The sequence below is a fragment of the Acromyrmex echinatior genome, chromosome 12, assembly GCF_024713525.1.
Source record: "Acromyrmex echinatior isolate Ae372 chromosome 12, ASM2471352v2, whole genome shotgun sequence".
Taxonomy (NCBI): Eukaryota; Metazoa; Arthropoda; class Insecta; order Hymenoptera; family Formicidae; genus Acromyrmex; species Acromyrmex echinatior.
This window is the reverse complement of record NC_141863.1, coordinates 6,136,004-6,152,492: the sequence shown is the minus strand read 5'-3', so window position 1 is coordinate 6,152,492 and position 16,489 is coordinate 6,136,004. Positions and strand designations below refer to the sequence as shown.

Here is a 16,489-nt window from a genome sequence, read left to right as displayed (position 1 = left end):
CGTCCATATTAACGTGTGTATTTAGTAAATAATAAACTAAATTCGAGTCAAGTTTAATACGTTTTCTTGAATAGATTGTTTAATTCCAATGTTTAATTAAATTAGACATATTGAATAGGAACAATGACATGATGAAATGATTAAAAATAATTCAAATTGGCTATAATTTGTCTTTATAAATTTAATAGTGTAGTTTATTTAGTTTTGTCGTTTTGATACACTTAATAAAAGAAAATATATTTATTTGACATGGCAATTTCTATACGATTTACAAAATTATTATTGAGATGTGACGTAATTGATATAAATTGTTGGGACGATTTCGAGCGATTTTGCATGGATATTATATTGAATCACGTCTTTGTAATACGTTATCGACGTATTATATATCCAATTCCATTGCACTGGAATTAATAGAGAACTGAATTTCGTGTTGGATTTCATATGGAAAATTGAATATTCCATGTGCTTGAGTAGTATTATAAATTTTTCGACGCAGTTTCGTAATTATCTTAAATATTTCCCGATTATTGAAAAATCATTACTTGATTTTGAATAAAAAAACATAGAATAAAATAATTTTGATGACTTCAAGTACGGGTAGCACGTATCATTGGCGTTTTGGGATTGCGCGAACTTATCCCATAATTTCGAAATATTCAATGCTAATCGCGTGAATCAGCAGTTATTTAGAAACTACCAGTCACGTACATACAGGCATGGTCGATAATACCAAGAGGAAATTATCCAAGTTTCCAAAATACTGACGTATAGTATCGTGAATCGTGACTGTCGTAAATCTTACGAAAGAAATTTGCTTGCTTACGAAAACAATCCCAGGATAAAGTAAGCAGCCTAGGAGGCAGAGGAGAACTAAGGTAACGCATAGTTAATGCGAATTCCGCGCGGTAAAGTTTTATTAAATTATATTCCACTCGGCGAATTCAAATTATCTCGAATACTGCGCCTGCGAGGGCATGCGTATATATATCATCTAGCCGAGAGAGACATGTTTGTGTGCGCATATGCCGGGGTAAATCATGGAAAGTGGACTACGCAGAATTTTCCTCCCACATTTTTATTTCGCGTGCAACGTCGAGTATCGCTGGACGTACAATATCGTGATATACCTCCATATAAACGTGGATCGAGGAACAAAATTCGTTACAAGTAAAGCTATTAACCCCGTAAAAAAGCTTCTGAGAAACAAATTTTTTTCGAAAAATTATACGACGTTTTTAGAGATTGATAAATTTTTAAACATACATCTTAAATCTTTATATTTTTTATTGATTAGAAAATTGTATAACTTGATGAGAAACTGTTTAAGTTAAGTTAATTAGTTTGCCTTTTATTTCCATTGCATCGCATGTGTGATAACAGAGTACTATTTGCTTGTTGCACGATTTATTCTTTATGAATTACTTATACATTCGGAGTATTTTTGGAAAAGCCAGATTTATTTTTCGCTCCTTTTCCTTTCTATTTTCTTTCTATTTCTTCAGTCCTATTTTCTCGAAGATTTCTATTCCCGAGATTGGCATTCTTGCGCACTTCACGTGAGAGACTAGTGCGAATCAGCCCTTTCCATCAACCCTTCCCTCAACGGTCCATTGCGATGGCGAGAATGCGGAATTGCGGCCGGTAAGGATGTGCATTTCCCCGCTTAAGTTTAAATTGTATATTCGAGGAAATGCTTCGCCCAACTATTCGAGCAACTTTTAATACGACTGCCGCAAAGTATGATAATCAGTCGAGTTTTCCGTTTGTAAATGGAAATATAGAGGCAGGACAGACAATTCCTCGTTTGATATTAACTTTTTTTTCAAAAGATATGCTTTGTGGATTCGATAAGAATAGAAATTACAGTTGCGAGCGACAAAAATACTTTCTGTAATAGTCTAACATTAAGAAGATGCTTATAAATGCGCTGCATTTATAATTTTATTATAAGAGAGATTTTTATTATAAGAGAGATTTTTATTATAAGATATCAGAGACTCTGGAGCTAATTTGGTTGGAGCTATTCTATTTCTAAAGAGTTTAAATTTCTTAAAAGTTTAATTATTTAAAGCAATATTAATATAACAATTTGTATCTATCTTCAAAATGCTTAATGACAGCGATTTGTCGCCTGTTACCAGTCACGTCGATCTTGCATTCGAAAGAAACTAGTCCGAAGTTGATTTAAGAGTCTTAATTGGGCGGACGCGAGACGACGATCTCGCAAATTAGTGTCGAGTGCAACCTGTTGCTGGGACAGGACAGGATTTGTCGTTCGGTTTTAAGCTATGACAATTGAGTTTACTCCGAAGAGAGAGATCACTCACCGTCTCGCGCTTTTTACTCCAATCATTCTTGCCGTCACGTAGCTGGTAACGAGGATCTCGTTAGTTGCTAACGAATTGTTTGGATACAATCGCGCGAAACCCCCAGGAACGTGCTTCTCGCATTCATTAACATTCGAATCAGGCCGCTTGGATTCCAAATGCTTTGATACCGCGGATTAAGTTGATTGAATCGCATTATATGTGCGGCTCTCTGAAAATGAGATTAACGGATGGTCGCGTGGATAGAGAGAGAATAAGAGAGAGAGAGAGAGAGAGAGAGATTGCAATAATATTAGGTATTTCATAACTTAGAATGAACAGTTACAAGAATAGATTTTTATAAAAAACTTAAACACTGTCTCGGATTATTCGATCTGTTATTAAAATCGTAAAAAATTTATTAGCACCGTAGAAAATTGAAGAAAAAAATTTTTTATCACGAGGAGATATTATAAATCCTATAAAATTACAAATTATGATATTTAATTTCGCTTGATATATAATCAATGATATAGAATATGGATATATGATCTCTTACTCCGTGGAGAATAAAAGTTTAAATGCGCAAATGGTATACATAAAATACATAATTATTAGTAATTTTTTAAATGAGATATAAAACGAGATAAATTAATAAAAAGGATAATAAACATTAAAATAATATATAAAATTAAATTTGCCAAATTTTATTTGGTTCCTATTTTTAAATACAAGTCTATTCGTATCTTACTTTTACCGATAAGTATATACGTTTAGAACATGTAATAATAATTACATGTTCTATTACAATTTACATTATATATAGAATCTCTTATATATAGAAATTAATGCGCACATTTATCGATAAAAGTGAAGTAAATCAATATACATTTTGAATATATATTTGTATGCTTATTATAATAAATCTATTTTGTTGTAACATAACATGTGGTTGTATAACGAGTATATACGGTTAAGCGAAAATTTGTACTTACAAAGAACATCTGTCACAGTTAAGCAAAATATAGAATATTATAATCGCAGAACATTTAATCAAATTTTCATTTATATTTAATATCAATATTGAATATTTTATTTGATGTTAATTGATAATAAAATATCTAAAAGTAATTATTTGGAACATTTTCAGATTTAAATAAGATAGATGAATTTGCAATTTCTAAAATTTCATTTATTTTATTTTTATCAAAGTATTAATAATACCGACATTAATTTTGGCATCATCAGGATTATTATAAGTATCAAATAAATATATTTTACATTATAATTAACACGTACTTCGACTTAACTAATAATGGTAAATAATTGTATGTATATTATTATCACAATAATTATAAAATTTTTAATATAACAAAAATATTTTTGCAACAGCTCAGTTAAATTGAAAATAATCGGCTATTTGTGCGATGTTATTTTCGAAAAATGTTTATGTCATATACTGGTAATAACTCTTATTCTCTTGAGGTCAATTCTTGAGAACCTAATAGCATTAATTCATAAGACTTCCGGATTTTCAATAAGAGCTACTATTTCCTTGATATCGAGCATTTCAGTATATTTTCTCGATAATGGAGATAAATAAAAAGATAAAATGATAAATGGTGCTCACAGAAAATTTTTTTACAATATATATACAATATATATACAATATATATTCTCAGCCAATTCCTATTTTATTTTAACTCTATTATGTGACGTATATAGTACGATATGTCACATATATTAATATATATTTTTTAACATAAAAATCAGCTACATATTTGTTATACGTACGAAGAATACTTGTAGAATAATAAATAGCGTGAGACGAGATTGATGCTTAACAATATCGTCATCGTGACAATGTATCAAAAGAGAAACAATTAAAACAAATGAATAACTTGATAGATAGACAAGTAAAAGATGGACAGATAGATGGACAGATCCGGTTAAAAACTTCATTCGAACGTTGTACAATACATTGGATCGATAAGAAACTGTATGAGCACATCTCGATCATATTCTCTCAATTTCTCTGATTTTACCAAATATCAATTAACTGATCTCAACATTGCAGTTGTCTGACTTTGACATAATTATTGCTAAATCTTCTCTCAGCATTACATTCACGAGCTCGTAATCTGTACGAGTCAGCTTCTGTACTTGAAATGTTTCACGAAACTCCAGTTCAATACTAGTCATTTTATTCAATTGAAACAATCAACCCGATTGATAAAATCAGTTAATATCCATGTGTCTTTGTTTTATTACTTTTAATTATTGCATTTTCTTTTTTTCTGTTATGTTTGATGCAGATGTTATATTTTTGCTGAATAGCAAAATAATTTTTTTAGAAATTTTATACCTCTGCTTTTATAATATTCCATAAACTTTAATGAACATCAGTACTGGACGTCAAGTACTGATATATAACAAAAGTTTTCATAATAGTATTTTTCGGAATACGCACAATTTTTTCATATTATGCCAGTATTACTATACGGAAAGAACGATTTTGCTAAAGTATCTAAAAATTTAGCTAGATACACATTTGAAAATAAATTTATTGGATTATCAAAATAATTACGCAGGAATCTTAAGCATGATGAATAATACTATAAAAAAATTCTTGCAATTAATTTGAGCATCCTACATAATTCATGGTTAAAATAAAATTATTTTCTCAGATCTGTATCTTATTAAATTTTTATTAGATAGGTACTCTTCAGCAAAATCTTTGCGTGTATTATTATACATATATACGACGTTATTTTATAAGAACTTCTACACAAATTTGTTTATGATTATCTCGAGTAATAACTTGTAAATATTATTTATATATAGTATTAGTATATAAATATGAATTATAAATTTGTTGATTGTAAAGTGAGTTCTATACATTTAGATATCATACACATTTAAAAATAACATTTGTAAATCATCACTTGAGGCGATTATAAATAAATTTGTGTAAAAATTTTTATAACATAATATTTTATATATGTATAATAGTAATAATACCTATACTTTTTATGCCCTTGAAATATATCAAAATAACTTTGGTCTTATTTACATTTTGCATTCATAGTAATAATGTGTAACAATTCATTATGAACTATAATATATAACAACAAATACTTTTATTTGTTCCAGCAACTAAATAAATTTCTACGTAGGATCTTACAAAGCTTAATTAATTGTATTACACTATCTTTAAAAAAAAAAACTATTTACATATAGATTACATAATACTTTTTTAAAGTTCTAAGATATGGTGCGTCAATTAATTTACGCACTATATATGTCTTTCTTTCAAAGACTCATGTATCTTTGAATGTATTTCTATTTAGAGTTTATTATGACTGAATAACTTACAATATGTCCTCCTATGATAAAATACTTGGCACCGTCGAGATATTTCGAATTTCCTGACACGCGAGGAGGAGTTAACAGAAAGAATCTTTTTCGTTTTTGCGGTAAGATATCCATATTTTCACGTTTCATCAAAATATAGTCTTCGTAATGTAATCTTTCTCTATCTAGAGAAAAAAATGTTCAAGTGAGTTACTGTCGCAATCACTGATAAAGATTCTGCTGATAAAAATCCTCCACCGTGAACATTCCTTCCGCGTATGGACTATGCGCCTTCGTCTTCACCAGATGAAAACCCCGATACTTCCTATTGACATCCTCACCCATCAGCACCGCGGGAAATTTGGGCGGACAGAGACCCAGAAGATAAGCTACAAAACCGGGACAGGGCCAGCCCCAAAAACCGACTTTCGAGTTGATCGATTCGCAAAAGTACTCTGTCGCCCTGTGGTGGTTGCATCCGAAGGGATTTCCATGTTCCCAGCAACCAGGTTGATTGACACCACCATTCATGTAAAAGTCAATATGACCGCTCGGTTCGATTTTGCCCTGAATGAAGGCATTCGTGTGTAACACGTCGACGAATTCGGCATCGCTCGAGTCAAGCTTCTCGTCCTTATTGACGGTAATGAAAAGCGGCATTGCCGGATCGAGACCGGTGATTCTCGTAAGTTTGTACGGTCGTAGTACGTTGGCCGCGAAAGCTGGAACATGGGCGCCTAAACTGAAGCCGATCACGTGAATGTCCTTGGCACCGTAGTCTCTCAGACGGTCAACCAGCTGTGCCAGACAGTCGCCCACGTGAGGCACGTTGTGGACAGCTATGGGGTAACAAGGTCCTATCGCCAAACGGTGCCAATCGATCGCTATGACATTGTAACTGGCCCTCTTTAAGTACTCGTTCTTAACATCCACCAAGTAACTTAGCTGCATATCCGAATTGTAACCATGAACGATAATCTTCGTAGGCAACGCCGCTATGAAATTGGTATCGGCAAGATTTGAGCTGGTGTCGTTCACAAGTAATTGTTGTCCCTCTTCTGGATTGTGTTTTGTAAAGAGAAAGAACGTCACTTCTTCGTCGGGACAGGTCTGATTAATATTAACTAGACAGGGTCCCACGAAGAAATCTTTACCGATCTGATCATCTACGGTATTGCTCACGACGAAGGTCTGTGTATTCGCGGCCGCGAACTTGCAGACTAACAGAAGAATTGTGCAAATCTTCCAGGTTGGTGAACAACCAGCCTGGTTGATGGTTGTCATCTTAGATCCGTCGAAAGCTCCACCTTGACCGTGATATCGTGCGAAGGTACGTCTGCGAATGATTCCAAGCGACTGTCTAGCGGGAACTGGTTGTTGCAACGACTGGTCGATCGATACGGGCGAAACTCCGTGATAAAAGAGCGGCACGTACTGGACGAGCCTCGACGAGCTTGGAATCCCTAAAGAGCACCGCCACACGCGGCGACGTTTTAACAAGAATGTTCGGTCAGTTGTGAATCGATGCGCGCACGAGGTGAGTCACGAAAAGTTAATGCTGTTATCTTTAGTGATATGATTCAAACATTGAAAATCTTTCCGAAAAATTATAGTTCTACTTTCGATAAGAATTCTTCAGAAGATAAAGCAATGAAAAATTCAGATCGTTTCGATAAAAATTACAAAGAAAATTTGACCTTTGAATTTTTGTTCTGATAAAAAAAATTCTAGTCTTTATTGACTCAAAAGATTATGAATATTTCACGTACACTTAGCTTTTTGATTTCAATAATATAATAGAGTAAAAGGTAACGCATCCCCGTTTTTTATGTAATTTTTATTGTTTCAATTATATTTATGTAATCCAAATTTTATATAATATACATCTGATTAAAATAGCAAATCAAATCATTTAATTGAAAAGACATATATTACGAACTAAATGTGATAGTAAAGCTCTTTCTCTATATTCCTACAAAATGTTGTTTTTTCAGATTTATTTGGACTTTCCATAAAGTCTAAATAGCTTGAATTTATAAAAAATTCTGATTGTATTGAGATATTATCAGATTCAGAAGTTTCTTTTCATGAACACGGCTAACAATATTCTCCAAACAATATTCTTACGTTGATCCTGTCGTCGTAAATATTTGTCATCTTTTCTCTACTTCGCGAATAGAGACTTTTTAAAATCATTTTAAAATGATAAACACAAAGGTAAAATATTTTTAACAAAAAATACCGCTTTACAATGTATTTTTGTTAAAAACCTGAAGCCCACATCACTCGCTTTTGAGGAAACCCTATACTATACAGAAACCTTAACAGTTTACATTTAATTATATTCTAGTGAAAATACAGTTAATCAAGCATTCTTATTTATTTAAAATAGAATAAAACTTTAACAATTAATTTAAGATATAAACTTGCTATACTTAAATTTTAAATCACACACACGTCAACCTTCATACTGAAAATCATGTGGAAAAATTTGAATATATCTCCTTTAATATACCGTAATAAATAAACATCAATTGTCAATAAAAAGGTCGCACCAATGACGCCAATTGTTTCACAACTTTGATCTAAAACCGGAATCAGACTATGCATTGAAGATTGAGATTGAAGATTGAAAGATTGAAATATGATCAATCAAAATAATAGGAGTTAAAATTCCTTTGTTCTCATTGGTTTCAATCTTCAATCTTCAATCTCAATTTTCAATGCGTAGTCTGATTCCGGCCTAAGAATAGATTAAAAATCTTTTGGAAGATATCAATTATAACAAAAATTTTAAGTGGAGTTCACATTACTTTTTTCTCTATATAATGATAAATTGATATGGGACGACGCACATTAAGATATACTAACTTTATGATAAAATATCAAAAGATATTAGGAATTATTGTTTATATAAGAAAAGAAATTTTGATATTTATATAATAATGTTTGACATCGCGAGAAAAGATTATTTATGACGAATACACCGATCAATCTATAAAATTGAATTATTATTTTCTTATAAAAATTACGGTATTCTTTTTACCGCTCACCACTTTATACGCAAAACAATACAACTCCGCGTAGGTCGAACCGATGACGAACTAGAGCACATTGCACAATGTTTCACTGTGCACTTGTACGTTATACAAGCATTCAATAGTCGTGATACATTTCACGGAAGAGATTGGTTGATTAAATGTTTGATACTGTTCGTTTGTTACAATAGTATGATAAAAATTCCAACGGTGATATCATCAATAGAGTGATAGTGCAAACGTGACTGACGAACAAACAATTCGAGAATGATTACGACAATGGCGATGGATCGATAAAAACTTAGGTGCACGATTGGCAGATTAGAATACAGGAGATGCAATGGCACGTGAATTGTAATGGTACTCACCTCTTGTAGGACAAATTGGGTATTTCCGAGGTACGCGTGTTTCCTTAATCGCTACTTGTCGAAATTGCGCGCGTCAATATATCGGCAGCGAAATTTGCTTGTGCTAAATAAAAATTTTCTCACCATAGTAGATACTTAAAATTCTAACTTGTATGTATTAGTAGAGAGAGAATTCAAAGTAATAAAAACGGCGATAACTTTAACGATTAAGCGATCAAATTCACTGTAGTTTTACCTGCATAAAACTTTCTTTCATTTCTTTGTTTTATAACCAACGTTTCTAATCTTTACTTCATAAACTTAACGTAACTTTGAAGCAGCCAATCCGATTTTGGGAAAAGTGATTTGAAAGAAAAATATTTTATAGATTTTTATGCTAATTGAAAATGATATATTTTATTCTTATGATATTTTAACGATGAGAAAAAAGTTTTGAGCTTTTTATTACTGCTGGACAAAGCAATTAGAAGTTGATATCTTACAGTACGGATACGATAACATGTATCTGCATCGCGTGACTAACATCAATGACATTGAAAGCTGCTTTGAATAATGCGCTAACTTCCTGTTACAGCTCGAGTCTCATTTGCAATAATTATTCGAGATTGTACTACTAAATATCATCGAAACTCGAAATAAGTATCATCGATCGTTTCAACACGAGTTCTTTATATAGGATCCGCGCATTTCGGAAGAGCTCGTGAAAGTGTTCGTTTGTTACTTCCGTTTCGATAAAACGCGCGAGAAGGTGAAATTTCGTTCGAATTGGCACGCAGCCTACAAACATATCAATAAACTTTCGCGACCGGCGAGATGACCTATGAATATTAATTGTGACCAAAAACACTTTTACATTCGTTGCTGTTACGTTCGTTATGATTGACTAAAAACTGTCCCAGTTATGTGTGCTTTTTAATGTCTAAATTATCAATATTATTCTCATAAGGAACCTGTCATAACTATTCAGAATCGACTTGATTCTCTTTGAAATAAATGTTGTTAAACACAAAAATTTAAGACATTTTTTTATATGTACTTTCTTATATCGGCCTAATCTGAAATTTAAGGGGTAAAACAACCCTTTTCAGGTAGAAATCAAATTTAACCCTTAATACACATCTTTGGATCATTCGTGTCTTGCGCATTTCTTTTCGTTGATTTATATACTACAATATTATATACAACAATTAAATTGGAATTAAAGTTTTTTAGAATAAAAGATAAGTTCATGGCGTGTTTAATTTGATAGACTTTCAGGATTTAGATATTCTGCTTAAATATAAAATTTTACTTTTCGATAATTTTTTTAAGTCAAGATCCGGAACGAACTTGTTTATATAATATACAAATTGAAAGAGAAAAGGAAAGAGATGGACGAATGCTCTCATTCGTTTCACCTACGTAATCCCCCTATGCCCAACCTCTCGTAAAAATTCTCCAAATGTAGATTGGTAGTCTCATTTCATACTGGAAAGTGCATCTGTATATGGATGGAAGTATGCATTTTATGTCTTGAAAATATAAATGTCCCAATGATAAGAGATATTCTATATTTGAATTTGCACTAGTTAGAAGGAATTATTAATTATATGATTAATTATCAAATATTTCGTATATCGAATATAATCGTATAGCATTTGCATATAAAAAAAAAATAAAGCACGAATAATAAATTTTGAAATAATTATAATTATAGATTATTACGTTAAAAAATTTATATAAAAGCAATTAATAATTAAAATTATCACATTGTACGATTGCATTATAAAATACTAATAAATAATAATAATGCAACGTAAAAATTGAATAAAACATTGCAATTTGGTTAAAATAAGAATTTTAATTTTGTCAGCAATATTTATTTTTGTATACTGGCTCGTTTTAATTTCCATCCTGCATTGCTTAATTACGGTTAAAATTGCAATTACCGTAGATCCTCCGTTAATCGTGTTACATATGAATTTTCAAAGAAAATCGATACCGAGTACAGGCTACCCCCAATTTGTGGTATGCAGCCTATCAGGCAATCATACTGCAATCTCCATTTTAAAAGTGGAATCCGTGTTACATGGACGAACGATAAAATCAATAGCATAAGCGGAAATACCTAAATTAGCTTATATGGCTTATACATATATTAGCGATCGAATTTGGTCCGTTTCAAAGTACACATACTCGAAATAGATGTTATCATATTGCATATAGCTGTATTAATTGCACGAGTGCATTAATTCATCAGTGAATGAATTAATTTCACTATAGTTTGTAAGCAAGTACAAATATCATTTTGCACATGCGAATCATTGTATTTCGACGTATTATTTTATTAATCTGCAGTTAAAAACTTAATGATACTTCGTGATATTTTTGTGATTGCTCATTCTCTTCGCGTTTTATCGTTCCGAATTTTAAGTATCATTTATTAATTATCGCGTAATTCAGTTACGAATGTCAATGTTCAGTTCTGTTACAGTTATTTGTTATTTATTAAAACATACATAAACGAGTCGCAGAACAGCGAACGAGGAAGCGTATTTTTCTATTTTCGCAGTCGGTCGGAACACCATCGACGAAGTTGTCGAGTCTTTTTTGGACCAAAGCCAAAGCCCCAATGATGTATCTTTTGCTTCCATTTATTCTATATTTTCCTCTGTATTCCCGAGATAGTAGAATATCGTAACAAGAGTGCACACGCAAAACTTTTAGTTAAGGTATGAGATATCGACATTTATTCTGTAAGAGACAGACACGATATATTGGAACATCTGTAAATAGATATTCTCTCCTTTTGCTGTTATACTTTCTCCAATTTTCAGAATACAATATATTATTTCTTATTATTTTACGACAGCAAGTTATTTTAAACTTTCTTGACGATACCTTACTGTTTTCTTGATGCGTTTGACAAATGCGAAATAAATTTCTCATTGATATAATTTTGTTTTAAGAATTTTTTTTTGTTATAAGAATTATTCAGACCATAAATAATGATTATAGTAAAAAATTTGTGTTATTTCCAAAGAAAATTTGCGAAATATCAAGTAAAATTTAAAGGTTGAATATTTCTCGTTTACTCGCAAATTTTATCTGAATGTGTACAATTTTCTCTATAAAAGGCGTACACCCGTAGAGATGTTATGAAAAATATTTCACGAATTTCAGTACATTTACTAGTATTTATGGTACATTTATTTTGAACATTTACTCCAAATTGTAATACAATACTCACTATATTGTTTCAATTTATTATTATTTTTACCGAACTTAGATGTGTCGATCTCAAATGTATTTTTAATTCGTGTTGCATCTGGATTGATTGCAATGTAGAATCGTATTATAATACGATTTTGAACACCTTCGATATGCACAGGATGTGTCGCGAGTTTTAATCGGACCGTGATAAATTTTGATTTCGAGTTAAATTCACGTCTATGTTGAAAATTTCCATCTAGCTATTACGACTTACGAAATTATTCGATTTTTATTCTCGAATGATTTTGGACGGAAACGTGATTGGGAGTGGCTCGAGTAAATATCGAATGAAATTCAACGAGAAGGCAGTAGGTGAGACGAAATTGCTGCATCGATGTACAAATATCTGCATGGGCGGTGCAGGTGCAACGCGCATGATATTGTACTGACTGACGCTAAATGCGTATTTCACAGAGTGAGAGTATTTATCAGAAATCTCGTAAAAATTTATCGTGAAGAGAACATCGTTTGCCGCTTTTAGGATGGACTTCATATTTGATAAGGAAATAATTGGTATAATTATGCTATCCATTATCAATATCTAGAACATTAACAATATCTAGAACATTATATAAAATGAACAGTAAAAAGATAATAGAAAAATATTTTATAAGTATTACTTCGGTAATATCATGAACATTAAAAATCATTGATTTTTTTCTATTTTATGTGTTTTATAATTTTAATTTCAATGAAAACAGTATTGAGTTACGAGAGAAAATTCCGATTGATAATATATTTCAAAGGAATTGAAAAAGGTAGCGTGGAAAGAGAGAGCTCGATCGAAGATTAAAAGATGTCTTAATTTCTGTGTCGCGAATAATTCAAACGTAACTGAAAGTGAGAGAGAGAGAGAGAGAAAGCAGAAATTAGAGAATGTTTACAGTACTTTTTTAATGCGGCAAACATTGAAATACATAACTATGAATTTGCAGTTTTTTCATTAGACTTATCGTACTTCCGGTTTTGTTGCGACGTTAGCGTTTGCCATATTCGAAACACGCTGTTACAAAAAATCTCTCTCTGTTACGCGCGTCGCTAATAAATCTTGGAATACGCAAGCGATGGTCGTGTTATCAGGCCGACGCGCTCCATTAAATCGGGATGACGACGTAGCAGCAGTCTTCTTTGCTTACATAGTTTCGCTTTCATCTGTGTGAAGGTAGCACTCTATTTTTAGAATTTCGATATAATTAATAGAATTTTAACCCTTTTCCAAAAATTTCAGAATTTTTATACAACTCGAAAAGAGTTCTGACAATTAAATACACAAAATGATTTGAAAATATTATTACTTATTAGTTTTCGTTAGAAAAATTATTTATATAGTCTTGTATATACATATAATCTTATATAAATTTATTATGTATAGTCTATATATAATTAATTTATATAAGACTATAGATATATTGTAATTCTACATACAGTTAATTGTATATAATCTTATATAAAAATTATTAATATTTTTTGTTATAAATCATGACTGGAATCATACTTTTTTCAATAGAATTCTTAAAGTTGTAAAAAATTTGTAAGGAAATTTGAAACTCTGAAAACATTTTTTAATTATTCGTATAACGTGAAGTATTTCTATTTCTGATACGATAATTATCAGGGAAATCTTTTAATTTTATTTTATTATCAACTAAAACTAAAATCAAATTATCGATTCGCAAAAAGGCAAGTAAAAGTACTGATCAAATAAATTTTATTATGCATGTAAAAGACAAATTATTTATACACAGAGAAAATTTTTTCTTAGAGTTTACCATGAAAATACGATAGTTCTGGGGCAACATTGTATTTTGAAGAATTTTATATAAATTTCTCTTATTCATTAATAAAACTACAATAAAATATAAAATAAATTTGATTAATTTTACTGAAATGCATGATAAAAATCTTTAAAATATTGTATTGTACTACAACTACGAATATTATATTTTCAGAGTAAATTTTAAAAGATAATTCTCTCTGTGTACAAAAAATATAGATCGAGCAATTAAACGCGAACAAATGCGAGTGAATTTGCTTCGATGCGAATAACGCCGCCACTCATTGTCAGTGAAACAAGCTGTTCATTCGCGTTCAGGTACTTGTTCTGGATTTTATTTAACACACGTTATGGTACCATCGTCGATAGTCTGCGCGTCAATAATCCGCCGAAAATGTATCACTTAAGGTACCGGTTCGTACTACCTGTGTGCAAAACTACACTTGTGGAGATAGACGTTGTTCCATTAATCAGCCGAAAACGCGTATTTCTCCAGAAATTAATTATCTGTCGTGCTCGTCTACCGTTTGTTTCGGATAATCGAATTTCCAACGCGACGCAGTTAGAGAGAGGCAGAGATGTATAGACTCTCGACTCGTATATTAAACTAATTTAAACGCGAGAGCGAGTTCCACTCTCGTTCTCATTCTCTCCCTTCCATTTTCTCTCTCTCTCTCTCTCTCTCTCTCTCTCTCTCTCTTCATCCTGTTTCTCGATTCTCGCAGTTAGTAATAGCAATAAACAAACGGGACGAACAAGCCGCGAGGCACGCGCTATTTGCTATCGATTACCGTGGGGCCAAAAAATAACAGCGATACACCGAATGGAATTGCGGCAAACATCGCGATACCGCGCGCTGGAAATGCTAGCCGATTGAAATCGCAGAAAGCCAAACGATATTATAAAACGAGCGCGAGTGGACCAAACGGCGGTATGGCGTTCGATCGCTTAATGAAAACACCAATGCTCGTTTTGTTCAGGTTTTTCCTTTTTTTTTTTACATCTGCCTCTATACTCTCTAATTTCGTTGCGCCGTCGCAGCCGCCGATATGCAATAGCAGTTACGCGTAAATAAATAACGGACGCCGTTGTAAGCGATGGAATATATCGCAATGGTCTATCGATCATCTCACTGCTTAATTATAGTAGCGAGTGGGATTCAATCGCGTCGATGGTTCCTGATTAATTCAGCGCTGACCGCAGATATTTAGGCCGGCTTTGTTCTGTATCGAAAGGTCGCAAGATCACGTAACAATGCCATGAATTCGTGTCATGAGATGTTTGTCCTCATTACATGTCTTAGTTATATTATATACTTAAAGACATGCTGCTTGTGTGAAGATGAAGATGGAACAGTCTTTACACTGAAAGAGTTTTATGTAAAAAAATCTAAAACATCAAGCGAGGCTAGAAAGACAAGATGTCGATAATAATGATGCGATTCGCTGCACGATTAATTTATATTGTGAAAACAATGTTATTTAAATATATAAATCGCAAACAGAGAACACAAATCTGATTATATTTTATGTAGCATAAAGATTATTATTCTCCGCATTTGTATAATCTTGTGAATAATCGTTAGTATTTAGTACTAATTCCGTAATAAATTTTCGTGAGAAAGAAAAATTTGAAGATTATATAGTAAAAGTAAAAGATTTTCAAAGAGAAGCCGCATATATTTTAACAAACTATAATACGATGTGTATATATAGTTATTTGGAGACTGGTCGAAAATAAAGACAATTATTTTAAGTCAAGAAACTATTATTTGATATAACAAGAATTTAACGTAATTAAATTACGTAGATAATGTAGTCGAGAAACATTTTGAATAATCGCGAGTATTATTTAACTTTCTGTCCGCAAATGAATTTAATGGTCAACCGCGAATATTTGATTGACAGATGCGGATTCAAATGCATCTGTCAAATCTAATTAAATTAATTAATTAGAATCGTTGTCATGGAATGAGATGACGTGCAGAAGTACGAGGTAAACCGCTACGCAATCAAATGAAAAGTAAACACTACATACGGGGTGTTCGAATGAGATCAGCATAATCGAGTATCAGCACGCAACACAAAATGACAGTGCATGATAATGGAACATTTCGTAAATTGTAATTATATCGTCATAATTCCAAATTCGGCATAATCCTTCGTTATTATATGTAATTCGTTGTTGATCCGCAATAATGCTGATAGATAATGTATATTAATTAACATACAATACACAAGAATTTAGATACAACACACATTATATGTGTTGTTTATAGTTAATTATACAATAATAAAATTATTATAATATATCAAATAAAAACAAATCTTATTTTTGGCCAAAATCTATCTTGATCTTAATAATATTTATAGAGAGTATATTGTAGATTTGCAA

General features: G+C 31.7%; 1 protein-coding gene across 2 annotated transcripts in view; it reads right to left on the bottom strand.

Moving 5' to 3' along the window:
* Positions 1–1,959: 1,959 nt before the first annotated feature.
* Positions 1,960–16,489, bottom strand: part of LOC105149537 (lost and found) — a 222,557-nt gene continuing 208,027 nt past the window's right edge. For both annotated transcript variants that reach the window (XM_087412014.1, XM_087412015.1), the window contains exon 6: positions 1,960–7,126. In XM_087412014.1, coding sequence (XP_087268140.1) covers positions 5,886–7,126 — 1,241 coding nt within the window. In that variant the 3' untranslated portion in view covers positions 1,960–5,885. The remainder of the gene's footprint in view (positions 7,127–16,489) is intronic.